This window comes from Bos grunniens, chromosome 7 (genome assembly GCF_055505025.1).
Source record: "Bos grunniens cultivar Pamir isolate PY7600 chromosome 7, Bosgru_T2T1.0, whole genome shotgun sequence".
NCBI lineage: Eukaryota > Metazoa > Chordata > Mammalia > Artiodactyla > Bovidae > Bos > Bos grunniens.
The window spans coordinates 23272105-23292943 of NC_141171.1; the positions used below are offsets into that span (position 1 = coordinate 23272105).

At 37.4% G+C, this 20839-nt stretch overlaps 1 protein-coding gene across 23 annotated transcripts in view; it reads right to left on the reverse strand.

Annotated features, from left to right (window-relative positions):
• Positions 1–268: 268 nt before the first annotated feature.
• LYRM7 (LYR motif containing 7) overlaps positions 269–20839 on the reverse strand; it is a 248132-nt gene continuing 227561 nt past the window's right edge. For 4 of the 23 annotated variants that reach the window (XR_015166913.1, XR_015166911.1, XR_015166914.1 and 1 more), the window contains 5 exons: positions 17780–17852; positions 15008–15078; positions 9383–9464; positions 3013–3116; positions 269–407 (listed from right to left, as the gene is read on the reverse strand). Coding sequence is in view for 15 of the 23 variants with exons in the window: in XM_086410459.1 (XP_086266585.1) it covers positions 337–407; positions 9383–9464; positions 15008–15078; positions 17780–17852 (297 nt within the window). In the remaining 8 variants the exon portion in view is untranslated. Of the gene's footprint in view, positions 408–3012; positions 3117–5087; positions 6034–9382; positions 9465–15004; positions 15079–17779; positions 17853–20839 lie in introns of those variants that run through there. The other 19 variants (XM_086410459.1, XM_086410455.1, XM_086410464.1 and 16 more) reach the window with 9 other exon arrangements.

A 20839-nucleotide genomic window follows, 5' to 3' on the forward strand; every position in this document is an offset into this window, starting at 1 on the left:
CACTTCATTCTCAAATAGCTATGATAAAACCAAAATACTCATCAAGGTCAAAGAGAAGTGAATATAACTCCCTAGCCATATATTTCACTTTATGCTGTTTGATTTTCAATGAAAATGAAATGTCTTCTTACCTAATGTTCTTTAGAAATACTTAACTATGTTCCACAGTTTTCAGCAATGTCTTTTCAACATGAAAGCTAGTTATGAAACTATAATTCACTCATTTTCAATATGCCATTTTAGAGAAAAATATCTGCATTTCCAGGAGTTTGGTTAGAGTTGTATATTTTAAAATTAAAAATTGACAAAGACTTAATTTTATTTTTTTAGTAAAAGTCATTGCTTCTGAGTTGGTGCATCACAATATGGCACATTTTCTATAAGAAGGTCTTTCCTAGGGACCAATTCTGAAAGAAAAACAAAGAGAGTATTTAATGTCATTAAAATTCAATTCAAATAAACTCTTTTCCCCCTAAAATTTGTAACAGTAAAATATCTAGTTTTAAGATAAATCTTCCCAGTGATATTTTATTTCAGTTACCTTCTAAGGTGGTGTTCTTTATTTTAAATGGATAGTTTAGTAGGATTCTCATTTCAGGTTATACAAAAAAATACATGACCAAATTAACACTTTATTAAATATAATTAAATAACAACATTAGCCTTCAATTAAATAAATTTTAAATAAAAAAATAACAACAAAACACCTTGTCAGTAGCAGACTGCAGGTTAATGATAATTAAAACTATCAAGTGGAAAATTAGTTTATAGTACCAACGATATAAAAAGCAAGACGACTTTTCTACTTTAAAGATCTCAGGGAATTCCCTGTCAGTCCAGGGGTTAGCACTCTGCACTCTCACTGCAGGGTGCCACTTCCCTGCCTGGTGGAACTAAGACCCCACAGGCAACTGCAAATCCAACAGAACTGTGGCTGTCAACTGGAGGCATTCTGCGTGGTCATCGTAACAGAAGAGTGCTTCTGGAATTTAGCGGGGACGAGCGAGATATGTGCGGGACAGGCTGTGGAGTGAAGGACTCGCTGTTTAAAATGACAGTAAGGCCCGAATGGGAAACACTGTTCAACAACAAGGATGATGATGACAACAAACGCTGAGCCCTAGGTAAGACATCCTGCTGAAGTCAACTGAGGAAAAGCTTGTAAGATACAAAACTTTTAGGAGAAGAACTAAGTGGAATCAAGTGAACTGTTACAATCAAAGATGCTCACACCAAATTCTATGAAGTAACCTGCTTATATTCTTCAAAAACAACAAGGTCATGAAAGACAAAGACAGACCAAGGAACTGCTCCAGATGAAAGGAAAACTAAAAAAACATGATGATTAAATGACATCTGTGTGATCCTCAACTGGATCTTAGAGCAGAGATCTAGCCAATCCATTTTTTTTTTCTTCTGCTATAAAGGACACTGTTAGGACAAACAGAAAAATTTGAATAAAAGAACTGAATCAACATTAATATACTGACCTTGATCATTATACTGTTGTTATGTAAGAGAATGTCTTTGCAAATTTAGGAAATACACAAAGAAATATTTTTACAAAATATACACTGAAGTATTTCTCCAGCTCTAAACTCAAGCAGGCTGTTATGATCTGAAAAATGCTCATCTGGGGGGAAAAAAACCCACATTATGTCTGCAATTTACCTTCAGAAACTTCAGGAAAAAAAATGAGGGAGAGATGATAAAGCTAATGTGGTAAACTGTTAGAATTTGTAGAATCTGGATAAAGGGAATTAACATATTCTTCGACTTTTCTTGTATCTTTTCTATAAATTTGAATCATTAAAAAACTCTTATAATAAATTCAATTCAAAAGGAAAACTGAAATTCTTACAAAAAGGAGAAGTGAGCTGACTAAAGAAAATACTTTTATGAGCCACATGGTAAATCTGGCTTACTGAAATGAGAACTCGTTAAATAACTATTATTTAACCATTTTTTATATCTCACTTGCTGCTTCCAAATCTTTGCAGGTTTCATCAGAGAGCATATTACAGTTTAGGTTTTAACTTATTAACAACGACAGTAAATTGTTTCACTTATCAAACATATAGGTGCTTATTTTTTCCTGGGCATTACATCAAGAAAAGAAGACACAGAGATGAATATATAATAGTCACCTCAGTACAGCACAGTGACTGCAGTTAATAACATTGTATTGCATATTTGAAAGTTGCTTAAGAGAGTCTTCAAAGTCCTCACCATGAGAAAAAAAAAATTTGTTAGTATGTATGGGGACAGATTAACTCAATTTACTGTGGTGATCATTTCAAAATATATATAAATATAGAATCATTATGTTGTATGCCTGAAACTAATGTAATGTTACATGTTAAGTATATACCTCAATTAAAAAGAAAAAAGCCTCCTCAGCTTCAAATAGTTCACAAGCTAGTGGAAAAGACAGATTAACCAAAAGTCCAACAAAAAATGGTTTAAGTAAGTAAGAGATTTAATTTTCTCACGTATCAGGAAATACAGATTAAGGCGGCCCTAGGCTAAGGCAGGGCCTTACTACCGCCTCCAAGGACCCAGGCTCTCTGCCTTTCCTTCATGCGTGGTGTCTGTTGTCAACGCTGCTGCCACATCCCCTCTGCATTCCAGGCAGGAAGGGGGAAGGGGGCAAAAAGCGGAGTGCCGGCTTGGCCTATGCCTTTTTTTTTTTTTTTTTACTTGGCCTATGCCTTTTTAATGGAAAAACAACAGCTTTATTGGAAGCAACATTCAGCAGACAGCTGCTTTGCACTGGCCAGAAAGGTGTTACATGGTCTAAAAAATCATCCCTACCCCACTGCTCCCTACCTGTCACACTCTACTCTCAACATAGTTTTTCAGTTAGTAAAAAAGAATAGATACTGGAGAGGCAACAAGCCTACCACCCTTTTGGCTGCATAACATGAATATACACCCTTCTTCCCATACACAGAAAGCTACATCTGTTTGCTATCTGACCCCTAAGGTCTCATCCATGTTCAAAACCAGGACCTCCAGATGATGTGCTGTAGCCTTTCCATTAGGTCCAGCTGTGGGTCACACGGTAGCTGCCTACTGGACCACAGCAAAGAACAACAGGATACAGCAATAGAAACCTGGAATGGAAAACACATGGCAGTTACTGCTCCACAGCAAATCCTAAATCCTTCTGGACAGGAAGAGCAAGAGCTCCTTGCTCATGGCAAAGCAATAAAAGCTACGGCCAAACTGGCAGTAGCTCATCCTGTTTTCTGGGAGACCCAAAGACCCTCTATTATCCACTGTCTTTCAAGGCTCCTGGTCTGTCCTCTAGGGGATCCAGATGTGGGGATATTAGGGAAAATGCTCTTCTTTGACACTCGGAAGTTTTCACAGTTTACATCCTGTTGATATGGGTTAAGGGATTGGGATGGCCTTTAAGAGCTGAAGAGACCTAGCTATGCTTGGGGTTTCTGGCAATACAATTTATTCAAAAATTTTATAAGCTACACATCTATTTTCTCCCAGTCATTTCCATGTACAAGTAGCCACAGGCAAACATCCTGACAATTACTAAGCATGAATATTTTCATCCTTTGGCAATGGTCTCTATGTTGTCCCAAACCTCCCTACCCCTTAGTTTAATGGACATGTCTTAACACAATGAAAATCTACAGGCTCAGGTGAATAAATGCACCCTATATCTGATCTTTGTCTGGCAAATGAGAACGATTAGGGATACTGATCTTATTTCATATTAGAGCTAAGAGGTCCCTTGCTTGTACTGGCTTCAGTTTTAGTGGATAGTAGCAGCTGGCATTTTTTCAGGTCTGCAAGGCTCTAAATTATAGGACCCTCAATCAGTTAGAGTTCAGGATGTGGCGAGAAAGGGCCCCTAGCAAAGCTGTACTTCTTTCCATCTTTGCTTCACAGACTGACTCACTTAATCTGCATTAATCCTCTTTTTCAATATTTTGCTGAAAGTAGAAAGAAATAACGAGCACATACTGACATTCTGATAACACCCCTATTGCTGTAGCTGCACTCCTAAGAAACAGTAAGTGGTATGTTCACCATTACATAACAAGGGCCACCAGCTTAAGGCCTGGGATGGTCAGGTCCATGCTAACAACACTCTCCCCAACCCCTGCTTTCATTTCATATTTTATGTTGTATAATCTCAGGTATCTCACTTCTTGGCAACAACTTCTATTGTTCTTAGTTAAAAGTAACAAAAGCTGACTGGCTAATTAGGCAGAAAAGGCATCTATTAATAGTTTATTGGTCTAACTCAAGGGGCTTAATTAATTACTGTGAGGGCTTAAGAATCAGGCAGGCTTGAGGCTAAACTTTCAGGAACACTGTCCAAAGCAATGCCATGAACTGGCCTGATGATGAAAACTGCTACTGCCTACAGGGCACTAAAAAAACTACCACCATTTCTATGCTCATGGAGCATGATACACTATATTTAGGATGTTGGCAGAAACTCAACTTTAATACATCTGCTCCTGCTACGCCAATGACACTTCTGGAACAGTAACTTGACTCTGCAACCACCGACGCTAACTCTTGCCAGAAAAATGGGTTCTGTGCCAAGCCTCTTTTCTCAAGCTCATTTAGGAATATGGGAAATATAGTGTGCTACATATCCATGCCTGAGCTGCAAAGGAAACTAAGGAAATGAATATTCTAGATTCTGTTCTGGGAATTTATAACTCATAGAGATGGAAATCCCTGAAATACAATAAGGTTATTTAAAAACTGGTAAATATCCAAAATACAATATATTAAAAGGATCATACACCATGATCAAAAGGGATTTACTACAGAGATGCATGGATTTTTCAATACCCACGAATAAATTAATGTGACACACCACATTAATAAAATGAAGAATAAAAATCATACGATCATGTCCATAGATGCCAAAAAAGCATTTGACAAAATCCAACATCCATTTATGACAAAAACCTCTCAACAAAGTGAGTAAAGAGGGAATAAACCTCAACATAATAAAGGTCATATATGACAAGCTAACATACTCAATGGTGAAAACCCAAAAGCTTTCCCTCCAAAATCTGGAACGGGACAAGGATGCCTACTCACCGCTTTTATTCAATACCATTTTGCAAGTCCTAGACAGAGTAAACAGGCAAGAAAAAGAAATAAAGGCAAGTAAAACTGTCACTAGTTGAAGATGACATGACATAATATAAAATCCTAAATATTCCACCAAAAAACTGTTAGAAGTAATAAATTTGGTAAAGTTGTGAGATAACAAAAACAATATCAAAAAAAACCTGTTGCATTTCTATATACTAATAATGAACAGAATAAATATCAGAAAGGGAAATTAAGAAAAACATTCTATTTACATACATATGGATAAAATATCTAGGAATAAATTTAACCAAGGAGGCGAAAGATTATTAACCTGAAAACTATAAGGCACTGATGAAACAAACTGAACACAAATAAATGGAAAGATACTGTGTTTTCATGGATTGGAAGAATTAATATTGTTATTGAAATGTCCACACTACCAAAACCAATCTACATATTTTATGCCATTCCTATCAAAATTTCAATGGCATTTTCCACAGAAACAGAACAAACAATCCTAAAATTTGAGACACAAGGACTCTAAATAGCCAAAACAAATCTTTAGAAAGAAGAACAAGACTGGTGACATCACACTTCTTGTTTCAGACTTTACTACAAATCAATCACAATCAAAACAGTATGGTATTGGCATAAAAACAGACATATAGATCAATGGAACAGAACAGAGGGTCTAGCAATAAATCCACACATACACGGTCAATTCATTTACACCAGAGCAGTAAGGAATATGCAACGGGGAAAGAGGAGTCTCTTCAGTGCATAGGGCTGGGGAAACTGGACAGTCACACGCAGAAGCCAGTCACTTCCCCTTGTTCATCTTTATACCACTTCAGAACGCGTTCTTCACTCAGAACTTCAGCTTCATAAAAAAGCACCACTGTTTTCTTGAAGGCGTTTATGAAATGAATGTTGTCATAGCTAGAGTAACTTTTTAAAACAGAGATTAAAGAATCAAATTTGTTCTATCTTGAACCCACAGGCATAAAGTAGAAAAAAGAGATCCATATATAACTTAGCAGAAAGGAGGTCATTATTAAGGCAATATAGCATTATATCCTATAATCATGTAAGAGTCAAAAGTTTTCAATCCTGGGGGAAAAATAAATATACAGAAAGCCAAAAGAAAAAAAAAAAGAAAATTTAAACTAATATTATCATACTTAAAACTAGGCTTCTGAAATATAGTTATCAAATTTAGTTATCTGAAATTATCTAAAATTTTATTCATATAATAAAGATAACATTTTGCTATAATTGCTATAGGACACAGAAACTCTGAAGATTACTATTAAGATTAAAGCTAATGACTATAAATTTTCAATTTAGGATTAACTATGTTTATTGTCCTTAGAAACATTACTTAGATCAAATAATTTCTAATGATGCTCATAAACTAAAAATAACTTTGAAAGCTGTATAGGAATTAAGAGTACTAGACATTCAGATTTACTGTTGCTGTTTAGTTGTTAAGTTGTATCCAAATCTTTTGTGACTCTATGGACTGTAGCCCTCCAGGCTCCTCTGTCCATGGGATTTCCCAGGCAATAACACTGGAGTAGGCTGCCATTTCCTTCTCCAAAGAATATTCCTAACCCAGGGATCAAACATCTGCACTGGCAGACAGATTCTTTACCACTGAACTACCAGGGAAGCCCATTCAGATTTATAAAGATGTAGTAATCAAGACATTATGGTAGCGATACAAGGACAGAAAAGCAAACTAACTCAAGAAATTATGAAGTCAAGGAACAGATGCACAAATATGTATTATTTGATTTTATGTTAAAGGTGACCCTATAGTGCAGGGGGGGAAGAGTGGTCTTTTCAATAAATAATGCTGGATCAACTGAATATTCAAATATTAAAAAAATACATCTTGGTTCCTATCTTACTCCACATAAAAAAATCAACTCTAGTTGATACAACCAATAAAAAATATCAAACGATAAAGCTTTTGGAAGAAAGCTGATCACTTCATGACCTTGCTTGAGATGGACAAAATTTTCTGAAACAAGACTCAGAAAAGTATTAACCATAAAAGAAGAAAGAGATTAAACTGGACTACATTAAAATTAAGAACTTCTCATCAAAAGATAAAAACAGCAAAACAAGGGACTCCCCTGGCGGTCAGTGTTTAAAACTTCATGCTGCCAATGCAGGGCATGCAGGTTCTATCCCTGGTCGGGGAGTTAAGATCCCACGTGCCATGTGGTGTGGCCAAAAGATAAAAAACAGAGAACAAAAATGAAAAATAAATAGCAAAATGAAAAAGCTAAAAGTAGATTCTTGTAATATATATATATACCCAACAAAGGATTTATATTCAGAACATATAAAGAATTCCTTCAAATCAATAATAAAGAGGCAGGTAACCTCTTAGAAAAATGAACAAAAGACCTGAACAGCCACTTCATAAAAGAGAATATCCAAATGACAACTGAACACCTGAAAAAGTGCTAGTACTTCGTTAATTACCAGAGAAATGCTAATTAAAGCCACAATGTGGTACCATTATATACCACCAGAAATGCTAAAATTAAGAGATGCTTAGTATCAAGAGCTGGTGAAGATATAAAGCAACTTGAGTTCTCAGAAACGGCTCCTGGAAATGTAAATTAGTCTAATTACTTTGGAAAGCTGGTCAGCAGTACCTATTAAAGCTGAATAAACATATACCATATGACACAGACATTTCACTCATATAATATTCATAGAAATGCTGCTCTATCCAATAATAAAGATGAATGGCACAAAGACAGAGAAAGAAGCCAGAGAACAGAGAAATCCTATATGATTCCAATTTATTATATTGGGTTAAAAACTGATACTGTTGCAAGTCAAGACCGTGGTTATACTTGCGGGGAAGGGCTGACTGGAGGGGTATGAGGGGTCTTTGGGGATAGCGGTAGCATTATATAATTTGATGCGAAGATTGGTTACATAGGTATTTTAGTTTGTGAAAATTCACTGAGCTGTACTATTATAAACTGTGTACTTTTCTGTTTTTATGTTGTTTGTGTCTTTGTTATTGTCCCCTCAAATACTTTAAGGAATGAAAACCAAGTATTATATAAAATGAGATTCTACTGAAGCCCCACCAGGAGTCGGAGGTACAACAGAATATCCTCAACTATATTCCCATTTTGTGTAATCTCAATTCTCCTAAATTAAAATAACTTGAATCACACAGAAGAAAAGATAAAGAAACAGATTTAGTCTAGGTAGGTGACAAATTATACTATGAAAATTAAGAAGGCCAAATAAATTATTACAAAAACAGTCCTACAGGCAAACCTGTTATATATTGCAGGTTTGGTACCAGGCCACTACAAATAAAGTATCTCAATAAAGCAAATCACACAAATTTTTTGGTTTCCTGAACCATGTAAGAGTTATGCTTACACTATACTAATAGTCTGCTGCTGCTACTGCTGCTAAGTCACTTCAGTTGTGTCCGACTCTGTGCGACCCCACAGACGGCAGCCCAGTAGGCTCCCCCATCCCTGGGATTCTCCAGGCAAGAACACTGGAGTGGGTTGCTGTTTCCTCCTCCAATGCATGAAAGTGAAAAGTGAAACTGAAGTCGCTCAGTCGTGTCTGACTCTTAGCGACCCCATGGACTGCAGCCCACCAGGCTCCTCTATCCATGGGATTTTCCAGGCAAGAGTACTGGAGCGGGGTGCCACTGCCTTCTCCTTACTAATAGTCTACTGAATGTCTAATAGCATTATGTCTAAATACCTTAATTTAAAAAGACTTTACTATAATATATTAACCATATTCTGAAACTTCAGCAAGTTGTATTAGTAAGATCAAAGAGCACTGATCATGGATCACTATAACAAATACAGTTAATAAGGAAAAAGCATGAAATACTCCAAGAATTGCCAAAATGTTACACCGGGACACAAGTGAACAAATGTTGTTGGAAAAATGGCACCAGTAGACTTGCTTGACTTGCCTACTTGACAGTTTGTAATAGTGCATTCTCTGGGAAGTACAATACATTGAAGTATGCCTGTACTGTCTTTGTAACTGAAGTTTTGCAATACAACCAGTGGTTAAGATTAAAAAGAAAAAACAACAAAGAAAAAGAAAAATGTCTAGTAAAGCAAAGTTTCATAATTCAGCACTTTTAAATACAGCCTTACAAGTGTGTACAATATATACCACACTGGCAAAATCAAACTGTTTTACTAATTAGCATTAGAAGCACTGTAATTGCTCAATAGTTTAAAATACATTGCAAGCAACATTCTTTTTTAATATTACTTACTCAGCGTATTGTGGTCTGTGTGAATACCTTGTATAACAGATGTTCTGAGTATCAATTCAACATCAGAACCTATTTTTATTAGCTGTTAAGAAAACAAAGAAAAAGAATAAGTCCTTTGCGTACTTTTTCAATGGTTCACATTAATGTACTGTTTTTGAAAACTACAGGTTTACTACTACAATTTCTTTTTAGGTGATACTTGCTTTTAACCTTTTTTTTTTTGGCTATGCTTTGCAGCTTGGGAGATCTTAGTTCCCCATCAGGGATGAAACTCACGTCCCCAAAAGTGGAAGTGTGGAGCCTAACCATAGGACTGACGGGGAATTCCCTTGCCTTTACCTTTCTGTAACCATTCCAAGCTTACAGAAAGCTTAGATATGCATATACTTTTACCTTTTATCTATCCATTACATATTTTGATCCAGAACAGATTTGGAATATCTTTTGTTGTAACATATATTTTAAAATATGTTTAAAATGTGCAGTTTTCTTGTTATTCTTTTGAGTGCATCTGAATCTTTCTTATACTATAGAGTTGGACGTTCTGAACACTAGTAAAAGCATTGCATTAGGAGTCAGAATACTTGGGACTCCAACTCTGGCTCTGTCATTGAGTGTGAGTGTGTGGCCGTGGGTTAATATATACTCTCTTTAAGTTTCAGACCTCATCATCACAAAATGAAGAACCTGGACTAAAACAGTTATTCTCAGAGCTGTGTATCCTTGGGAGGATCTTGAGACTCTTTTAGGGGAGTCATAAAGTCAAAATTATTTTCATAATACTAGAGCCATTTGTATTGTTTGAGCTGTGAGCAGTAGAGCTTTTTCTTTGGAAAACCATTTCTACTTGAATGAACCACTGACAGACAAACTCTGATTATTCAGATTTGGGTAACTGGCAGATGTTTCCTTAAAGATGAGTGATATGAGTACCTTACTTCAAGAAAACAACTGACAGTCATTTGCTGACAATGACAAAATTTAAGCTTTTAAGCAAAAATCACAATTCTGGAGAACTTGTATCTGTCATTTGAAGCCTGACAAATTCCCAATACTTCAAGACTTTTCTGATGAGAGGGATATTAACAGATGCAATTTAAAAATATTACATACTGAACTATGTCAGTATTTGGAAGGTCCGCATTCCTTGGTAAACCTATGTTTTTCAAATCATTAGTGCATGCCGTTACAAAGCCATGCATGGGTAAAAGACCCACTCAACGGGAGAAACGTTAAAATCTATTGGTCTACTAAATGAAGACATGAGGGCGTATGAAAGAATGTCCTAGAAAGAAGCAACAGAGTAAGTGGCCTCAGACAAGAAAGTTCTTGGTAAATTAAAGCACCCTCAAAGAAGGCACTAAGCTGGATGAGTAAGAAGTGCGTGGTGAGTTGAGGTGGGAAGTTAACAGGAGTCAGATGATGCAGTGCTAAAGGTCACGGCAGGCAGAGACTTTAGATTTTACTTTGAATGGGATGAGAAGCCATGGGAATTGTGAACAGAATAGCCATGCGATATGCCTTTTTAAAAGGCTCATTGTCTTTTAAGTATTGAGACTAGGCTGCAGGGAGTTAGAGCAGAAGCAAGGACAGCTGCTAGGAGGCTGTTGTAAAAATCCAGTGAGAAATAATGGTGGCTTGAACTAGGAAATAATAATGGGAAGATAAGAAATGGTCAAATTCTGGGTATGTTTTGAAGTCAATAGGATTTGCTGTCAGATTGGATGTAGATGTAAGAGAAGGAAAGTAGTCACAAAAGAGAACACCAAGGTTTTTGGTCTGAACATAAAAAGGAGGGAGCTGCCATTCACTGACATGGAGAACGCTGTAGGGGGCAAAGCCTCACCTCTTGACAGACCTGAGAAGGGGCTTAGCAGGGTAGAGAAAGAAAAACAGTGAGCCTTCTCACTCACTGGAGGTGCATAAACTGAGTTGAGGTTTAGGTTTAAGGCTGGAAACAAAGCTAGATGAGAAACAAGGGATTAGGGGAGAAGACAGGGGATAAACAGGATGTGGTTATGTATGAGACCTCGAACTACTCCCCCCCACCCACCACCGCCCCCCAAGGAAATAAACACACACACCCACCCACTGGTCTAACAGATAACAGAGTTCCACACTGCAACTAATCTTTAAAGAAATTTACCAATTGGTTAGGTATGGTATCAAAGAATATTCACAACTATTTGAAAAGGATAATATATACACCTACCATCTTCCAACTATGTACCTATATAAGGCTGAATTTTCTTTGTATAATTCAGTCTAAAAAACACATTGCACCAGGTTGAATAAGAAAGCAGATACGAGAATTTAGCTGACCCCTATTAAGCCAGACATTACAGAGATTTGCAAAAACATAAAATAATGCCTTAGATAGCATCACTATGAACAAAGCTAGTAGAGGTGATGGAATTCCAGTTGAGCTATTCCAAATCCTAGAAGATGATGCTGTGAAAGTGCTGCACTCAATATGCCAGCAAATCAGGAAAACTCAGCAGTGGCCACAGGACTGGAAAAGGTCCGTTTTCATTCCAATACCAAAGAAAGGCAATGCCAAAGAATGCTCAAACTACCGCACAATTGCACTCATCTCACACGCTAGTAAAGTCATGCTCAAAATTCTCCAAGCCAGGCTTCAGCAATATGTGAACTGTGAACCTCCTGATGTTCAAGCTGGTTTTAGAAAAGGCAGAGGAACCAGAGATCAAATGCCAACATCCGCTGGATCATGGAAAAAGCAAGAGAGTTCCAGAAAAACATCTATTTCTGCTTTATTGACTATGCCAAAGCCTTTGACTGTGTGGATTACAATAAACTGTGGAAAATTCTAAAAGAGATGGGAATACCAGACCACCTGATCTGCCTCTTGAGAAATTTGTATGCAGGTCAGGAAGCAACAGTTAGAACTAGACATGGAACAACAGACTGGTTCCAAATAGGAAAAGGAGTACGTCAAGGCTGTATATTGTCACCCTGTTTATTTAACTTATATGCAGAGTACATCATGAGAAATGCTGGACTGGAAGAAGCACAAGCTGGAATCAAGATTGCTGGGACAAATATCAATAACCTCAGATATGCAGATGACACCACCCTTATGGCAGAAAGTGAAGAGGAACTACAAAGCCTCTTGATGAAAGTGAAAGTGGAGAGTGAAAAAGTTGGCTTAAAGCTCAACATTCAGAAAACGAATATCATGGCATCCGGTCCCACCACTTCATGGGAAATAGATGGAGAAACAGTGGAAACAGTGTCAGACTTTATTTTTCTGGGCTCCAAAATCACTACAGATGGTGACTGCAGCCATGAAATTAAAAGACGCTTACTCCTTGAAAGAAAAGTTATGACCAACCTAGACAGCATATTCAAAAGCAGAGACATTACTTTGCCAACAAAGGTCTGTCTAGTCAAGGCTATGGTTTTTCCTGTGGTCATGTATGGATGTGAGAGTTGGACTGTGAAGTGCTGAAGAATTGATGCTTTTGAACTGTGGTGTTGGAGAAGACTCTTGAGAGTACCTTGGACTGCAAGGAGATCCAATCAGTCCATTCTGAAGGAGATCAGCCCTGGGATTTCTTTGGAAGGAATGATGCTAAAGCTGAAACTCCAGTACTTTGGCCACCTCATGTGAAGAGTTGACTCATTGGAAAAGATTCTGATGCTGGGAGGGATTGGGGGCAGAAGAAGGGGACGCCAGAGGATGAGATGGCTAGATGGCATCACGGACTCGATGGACGTGAGTCTCAGTGAACTCCAGGAGTTGGTGCTGGACAGGGAGGCCTGGCGTGCTGCGATTCATGGGGTCGCAAAGAGTCGGACATGACTGAGCGACTGATCTGATCTGATGAAAGTTATATTTACAGTATACACTAGTCTATTAAGTGTGCAACAGCATTATGTGTAAAAGAAAATCATGGGGACTTCCCTGGTGGTCCAGTAGTTAAGAATCCACCCTCCAGGGCAGGGGATGTGGGTTCAGTCCCTAGAGAACTAGGATCACACATGCCCTGGGGCAACTAAGCCTGCGCTCTGCAACAGAAGATCCCACAAATAAAACCTGACGCAGGTAAATAAACAAAACAATATTCATGCCTTACTTAAAAACACTTCATTATTAAAAAATGCTAACCAGCATCTGACAATGCAGGGTTGCCCCAAACCTTCAATTTGTATAAAACACAGACTCTGTGAAGTGCAATAGAGCAAAGCACAATAAAATGAGGTATACACGTACCAGATTGTTAATAATCAGTTTTCTGAATAGCAAAATAGTACAGACCTTGGCATACATCTTTAAACTTCTTTTCAAGTCATGACTTGATTATAACGTCATTTTAGCTGCTTCCATAGATAAAAATTCCATACTCCCCATTTGTCCTATCATAAGACTAGGTTAAATCTCTCCTGTTTTATGTTAAAGGGAAAGAAATCCTTAGGCTATCTCATTTTGTCTCATTATTGTATTACAGATATTTACTACTTCAAAAATAGCATTTTCTCTACTAAGTATAAAAGTATTTGCATAAAATTTTTTGTTTCAATATGTGGAAATTCTATTAAACATGGAAGAATTTCTCTAAATTGTACCTTCCTCTTTACTAAATCAATTCTTAGAATCTTAATTAACCCAGCAAATAATTTTTCATTTTCTTCCTAAGGGTCCTTTCCCTTACATTTATACAAAATTAGGTCTGGGAACATTTAGGAAGCAGTGTTCCTTCCTAAGACAGAGACAATGTAGGTATGCATATGACTTTATACAGGAAAAGAATCAGTGTGCACTTTTTCAATGAACAAGCACTGGGAATACTAGCGAGCTCACAGAGTAGTGTTAGTAGTGGACTATCTTCCACTAGGGAAGTGACTAAAATGCAAATACAGAAAGTAAAGCAAGAACATTTCATAAACTCTGGCTATTCAACTTCCACAGCCAAGATATGATTAAAAAAAAAAAAATTCTGTCCAGCTGAGCTAAGTGAGTAGAAGTTTTCTCTGCGTAACTTAAGAGAGAGTTATCACACTCACTCTCCTTAGTCTGTCACTTGCCTTAGACAAAGAGAGCATCTCTGTGAGTTTCTAGGTTGGTTCAGCTGTTCTTGCTTTGATCATGGTTATACTTATGTTGAAGAAGGCAATGGCACCCCACTCCAGTACTCTTGCCTGGAAAATCCCATGGACGGAGGACCCTGGTAGGCTGCAGTCCATGGGGTCACTGGGAGTCGGACATGACTGAGCGACTTCACTTTCACTTCTCACTTTCATGCATTGGAGAAGGAAATGGCAACCCACTCCAGTACTCTTGCCTGGAGAATCCCAGGGATGGGGGAGCCTGGTGGGCTGCAGTCTATGGGGTCGCACAGAGTCAGACACGACTGAAGTGACTTAGCAGCAGCAGCAGCAGCATACTTATGTTCCTTTCACTAGGCAACTTGCCATCTTATAGATGTAGGCACATGACCCTTGAGGAGGCGAGCCATACCAAACAAGTGAAGGTCATTTATAGTTGTGATGGCTTTAACTATCAACTAATGGTTTTTATTTCATAAAGTCTCTCCATTTTTATCATTTCCTCTAGTTGCTAAAATTTGAGTTTTATCGTAATTGAAACATTTAATACTGTACCTCTTCTATTTTCTTAGGAGAAGTTTCAGTTTTATTACATTTGAATTCTTCATTTATCTTTATTCGGGCTGCTAGAAAAAGAAAAAAATATGCATATAGTTATCTGCTTTTCTAATTTATAATTCCTGTCCCAATAATTTACATAGTATTCATTATATTACAGTACTATATGCTATATACATATATATCTATTATTTCTCTAGCAGAAAAAAATAATTTTGCCTTGTGTGAAACAAAGTGAAAAATAAGAAATTTATTTTAAAAGTCTTTTGGAGAGCTTTTTACAGGCTGGAAAATTTGTAATTAAACCTAATATATATTTTCAGCATTCTAATAGTTTTATTTCCTGCTTTTTATTTCTAATTTCATTTGACCCTCTAGCTGTGAGATCCTAATAAATTCAAATCAATACTTTGCTTTTGTAAATATAAGGATCTGAATTAAAATGCTTTTATTTAAGATGGCAAACTCAATACATATAAGCATGTTTAACTATCCCTCCTCCAAAACACTTAAAATGAAGATATGGCAGCAAAGAGGATATGTAAATTATTTTGAGTCCCTTGGCTGACAAGTAAAGCAATGGACAAATGAAAGTTTGTTTATATAATCCAATGATTTGGCATCACTACAGCAGAATAATTTCATATAACTGATAAATTGCCTTATAGTGCTGCTGTGAGCATTTAATGGTAAATATGTAGTTAGCTATTCTTATAATTATTTCACTTAAAAACATTTAAAGGCACAAAAATATGCTATGGTGATGGAGATGAGCCATAGAACCTTCCTTCTATGCTTAATACATGTCAACATGTAATGTGGTTAAGAGTTCAGGCTTTGGAGCCAGAATGCTGAGGCTAAATCCCAGCTCCACCTATCTTTTCACATTACTGTCAGTTTTCTCATCTGCAAAACTAGAAATTATAATAGTAACTACCTAACAGGTCTGTGGTAAGAATTAAATAAGGAATTTGTGTAACATACATATAATATGAAGCATATACTTTAATATTCAAGAAATGTTTTTGGTAAATTACAAAAACTTGATTCATAGGGACAGTGGGGACACTTTACCTAGATGCTCTCTTTTTTTCCCTTTTTTTAGTGGAGGTTGAATTTTTAAAAACAAATTTTACTGGAGTACAGTTGATTTACAATGTAGTGTTAGTTTCTGCTGTACAGCAAAGTGAATCAGTTATACACATAAATATAAGCTGGAATCAAGATTGTTGGGAAAAATATCAATAACCTCAGATATGCAGATGACACCACCCTTATGGCAGAAAGTGAAGGAAAACTACAGAGCCTCTTGATGAAAGTGAAAGAGTAAAGTGAAAAGTTGGCTTAAAGCTCAACATTCAGAAAACTAAGATCATGGCTTCCGGTCCCATCACTTCATGGCAAATAGATGGGGAAACAGTGGAAACAGTGGCTGACTTTATTTTTCTGGGCTCCAAAATCACTGCAGATGGTGATTACAGCCATGAAATTAAAAGACGCTTACTCCTTGGAAGGAAAATTATGACCAACCTAGACAGCATATTAAAAAGCAGAGACATTACTTTGCCAACAAAAGTCCATCTAGTCAAGGCTATGGTTTTTCCAGTGGTCACGTATGGATGTGAGAGTTGGACTATAAAGAAAGCTGAGTGCAGAAGAATTGATGCTTTTGAACTGTGGTGTTGGAGAAGACTCTTGAGAGTCCTTTGGACTGCAAGAAGAGCCAACCAGTCCATCCTAAAGGAGATCAGTCCTGGGTGTTCATTGGAAGGACTGATGTTGGAGCTGAAACTCCAATACTTTGGCTACCTGATGCAAAGAGCTGACTCATTTGAAAAGACCCGGATGCTGGGAAAGATTGAGGGCAGGAGGAAAAGGGGACAACAGAGGATGAAATGGTTGGATGGCATCACCGACTCGATGGACATGGGTTTGGGTAGACTCTGGGAGTTGGTGATGGACAGGGAGGCCTGGCATGCTGTGGTTCATGGGGTCGCACAGAGTCAGACACGACTGAGTGACTGAACTGAATTGACCCTTTTTTAGATTCTTTCCCCATACAGGTGTTGAATAAAGTTCTTTGTGTTATATTAGTTATCCCATGCCTTATTATTTATCTATTTTATATAGTGTACATATGTCAGTAACAATTTCCCAACTTATATACTCTCCCTCCTAAGGTATCCTCTTAAAGAGCTTTAGAAACTGAGTATGACAGAGCCTGGTGGGCTGCCGTCTATGGAGTCGCACAGCGTCGGACACGACTGAGATGACTTAGCAGCAGCAGCGTGACCAACACAGAACTTAAACTTTAGAGCTCTGAGTTCCAGAAAAGACAGAAACCACTTTAAACAGTGAAATACTGAATCTGGAACCATTTGTGATAGATTCCCTTTCATAGTTTCATAGCTGCTGCCACTTCAAGAAAGACACAGGCATTAACAATATGGTAGTATCTGGTCCTAGAGAATGTGAAAATTTGATTATATAAGAGAAATGAGTTTCATGGCTTGAATGTAAGGCAAGCAATGGAGCACAGTGAAATTCTGATCCTTTTTTTCATTATTCTTTATGAAAACATGATCTTTTACAATTTTTCTTTAAGTAAATACTTCTCAAAGTAGTGTAATATAAACTCATTAAAACAAACATTAAGAGAGATAGTGAAGGTCATTGCCCAAGGGAGGTCTTAACCATACAGGGTCTCTTGGACTACTAGAGGCCAAGTGAAAAACGGACTTGCTTCAAAGTGGCAAAGTACAAACTTACCTTCTAATGCTCTAGCATCATTTTTAAAAACCTGTTGTCTGGTCCTGTGCAATGTTTTAAAGAGCTGTAAAACCTGGAAAGAAAATCAGAATTCAGACCTCAAAAGAAAAAATTTTCACAGTTTACATAGTTACAAGGATTAAACAGCATTTATTTCTTAGATTATTTTTCAAAGTAGCTGGTGAAAACAAGAGTTGGTCAAAATAACTCCCTTGATTATTTATCTTTAGATTAAAAAAATTAGCCTTATGTATTTACAAAAATAAAACAAAATTCTTTGAAACAAAATAATATGAGAATGGTTAAAAAGTTAACGATCCCCCTGCCGAAATTAGTTTGCTAAGGTAACCAACTTTACTAGTCTGGTATGTATTTGTTCTCATTTTTCTTAACATAGACCTTCATCTGCTCTTAAAGTCATATACACATGCATACAAACTCATGAACATACTACATCTTAAAAGAGCCCAGAAGGAAGGTGCTTCAGATAATTTCAGTTCAGTTCAGTTCAGTCGCTCAGTTGTGTCTGAGTCTTTGCGACCCCATGAATCGCAGCACACCAGGCCTCCCTGTCCAGCACCAACTCCTGGAGTTCACTCAGACTCACGTCCACCGAATCAGTGACGCCATCCAGACATCTCATCCTCTGTCGTCCCCTTCTCCTCCTGCCCCCAATCCCTCCCAGTATCAGAGTCTTTTCCAATGAGTCAACTCTCTGCATGAGGTGGCCAAAGTACTGGAGTTTCAGCTTTAGCATCATTCCTTCCAAAGAAATCCCAGGGCTGATCTCCTTCAGAATGGACTGGTTGGATCTCCTTGCAGTCCAAGGGACTCTCAAGAGTCTTCTCCAACACCACAGTTCAAAAGCATCAATTCTTCTGCACTCAGCTTTCTTTATAGTCCAACTCTCACATCCATACATGACCACTGGAAAAACCATAGCCTTGACTAGATGGACCTTTGTTGGCAAAGTAATGTCTCTGCTTTTCAATACGCTGTCTAGGTTGGTCATAACTTTCCTTCCAAGGAGTAAGCGTCTTTTAATTTCATGGCTGCAGTCACCATCTGCAGTGATTTTGGAACCCCAAAAAATAAAGTCTGACACTGTTTCCACTGTTTCCCCATCTATTTCCCAGATAATTTAGGAAAGTTTAATTGTGATTTCTCAAAAAAGAAGTAGAATGCTGAGACTTCTGAATATTTAAGACTGTGCTTAACAACAACAACAACAAAAGCGTATTCAATATTGTCCCCCCAACACTGTTCTCTCTTCTGTCCCCTCAATTTCAGTTATGGAAAACAATGAATTTCTGAAGTCAGAAATCTCTAGGTCATTCTTTAAATCTACCTTACTCCTCATGGAGAAACCGTAGGGATTTCTCTCTAATCTTTTGGATATTCTCCATCACCCAAAACAATTTAAATTCAGATCTCTCCCTATCTTGTGCTTAGACTACTGACAAAGATTTGCCACTCTGCCACCATTCCCTCCTTTCCCCCAGTCCATTCACCAGATAACAATACTGAAACTTGACTGAGTATATCCTATGTACTAGGCACTATTCAAGCATTTTACATATATGAGAAAACTTATAGCATCATAGGCAGACACCAAAAGAGAAACAGGAAGCAGAAAACATAAAAATAAAACAAAGATTAACCAAAGAACTTTCTCAGAAACATACGTTATTGCAAACATGGAATAACAACAAAAAGAAGTTATAGTAAATTTAAAAAGGAATGTTCAGAAAATGCCCCAAAGCTCTTGGATATCAAATGAATGACAGCAAGGATTAAGTTCAGAAAAACTGCCCAGAAAGTAGAATGGGTAGTTGAGGAAAGGATAATAAAATTAAAGGAGTAGTCTAGATGGTCCAATAGTTACAGTCACAGGATCTCCAACAAGAGAACAGAGAACACAGATTCCAAGTGCTCAACACAAACCCATGCGGCAGCATATCATGATGCAAGTTCAGCACAATGCTAATAAAAACATCTTGGAGGAAAAAAACAGTTCACGTATAAAAAAAAGAAAATTAGAAAGCCGCCTGATTCCTAAACAGCATCACTGTGAGAAGACAATGGTATAAAATCTTCAAGTTACACATCCAAACTATCACCTAATTGCAATTACAAATTGGTATTTTCAGAAATGCAAAGTCTCTTATTTGCTATATGCCCTTTCTTGGAAAGCTATAGAAGACGACTGTGCTCCACCAAAACAAGGGCCTATCTCTCTCTCTCTCACACACATACACACACACACACGCACGCAGGCACACACACCATGGGAACGAGGGAGACAGGTGATCCAACCCAAGAGAGACAGAGAGGATGGTAAAGGACAAATACAGGTCAGCATTTGTGCACCCAGCAAAGAAAGCAACTATTCTGGACTAGAGCAAAAGGCTGCATTGCTCCAGAAAAGATGATGCTAGGAAAAAAAATAAAGCTAGGAGATACCAGTTTTGCTCATAGTTTGGGAATAGATAAGTAGGAAAACCAATAATAAAAAAAAAGCAGTTATTAACTTTAAGAAACACTAAGACTTAGGAAAAAAAGTCAACATAATCATATATTTATATTAGAAGGCTCAGCTCTGGACAAATTTTGTATACTCATAATAATACCAAAGATGAAAACAGATTCACCAAAATTTGTATACTGAGAGAAACAGGGTATTAGGGGGAACTTAGTTCTCACACTCAATGCAGACGGTGATGGCAGCTATAAAACTAAAAGACGCTTCTCCTTCGAAGAGAAGCTATAGCAAACCTAGACAAGGCATTAAAAAGCAGAGACATCACTTTGACAACAAAGGTCCACGTAGTCAAAGTTACGGTTTTTCCAGCAGACATGTATGGATGTGAGAGTGGGACCATAAAGAAGGCTGAGCGCTGAAGAACTGATGCTTTAGAATTGTGGTGCTGGACTCTCAAGGAGAGTCCAAGCAAATAGATCAAATCAGTCAATCTTAAGGGAAGTCAACCCTGTAATTAAGTAATTGTTTAAACTCTCCCTACCTGCCAGACTTCCGTATGAAGTTACTGTTGCATCCAC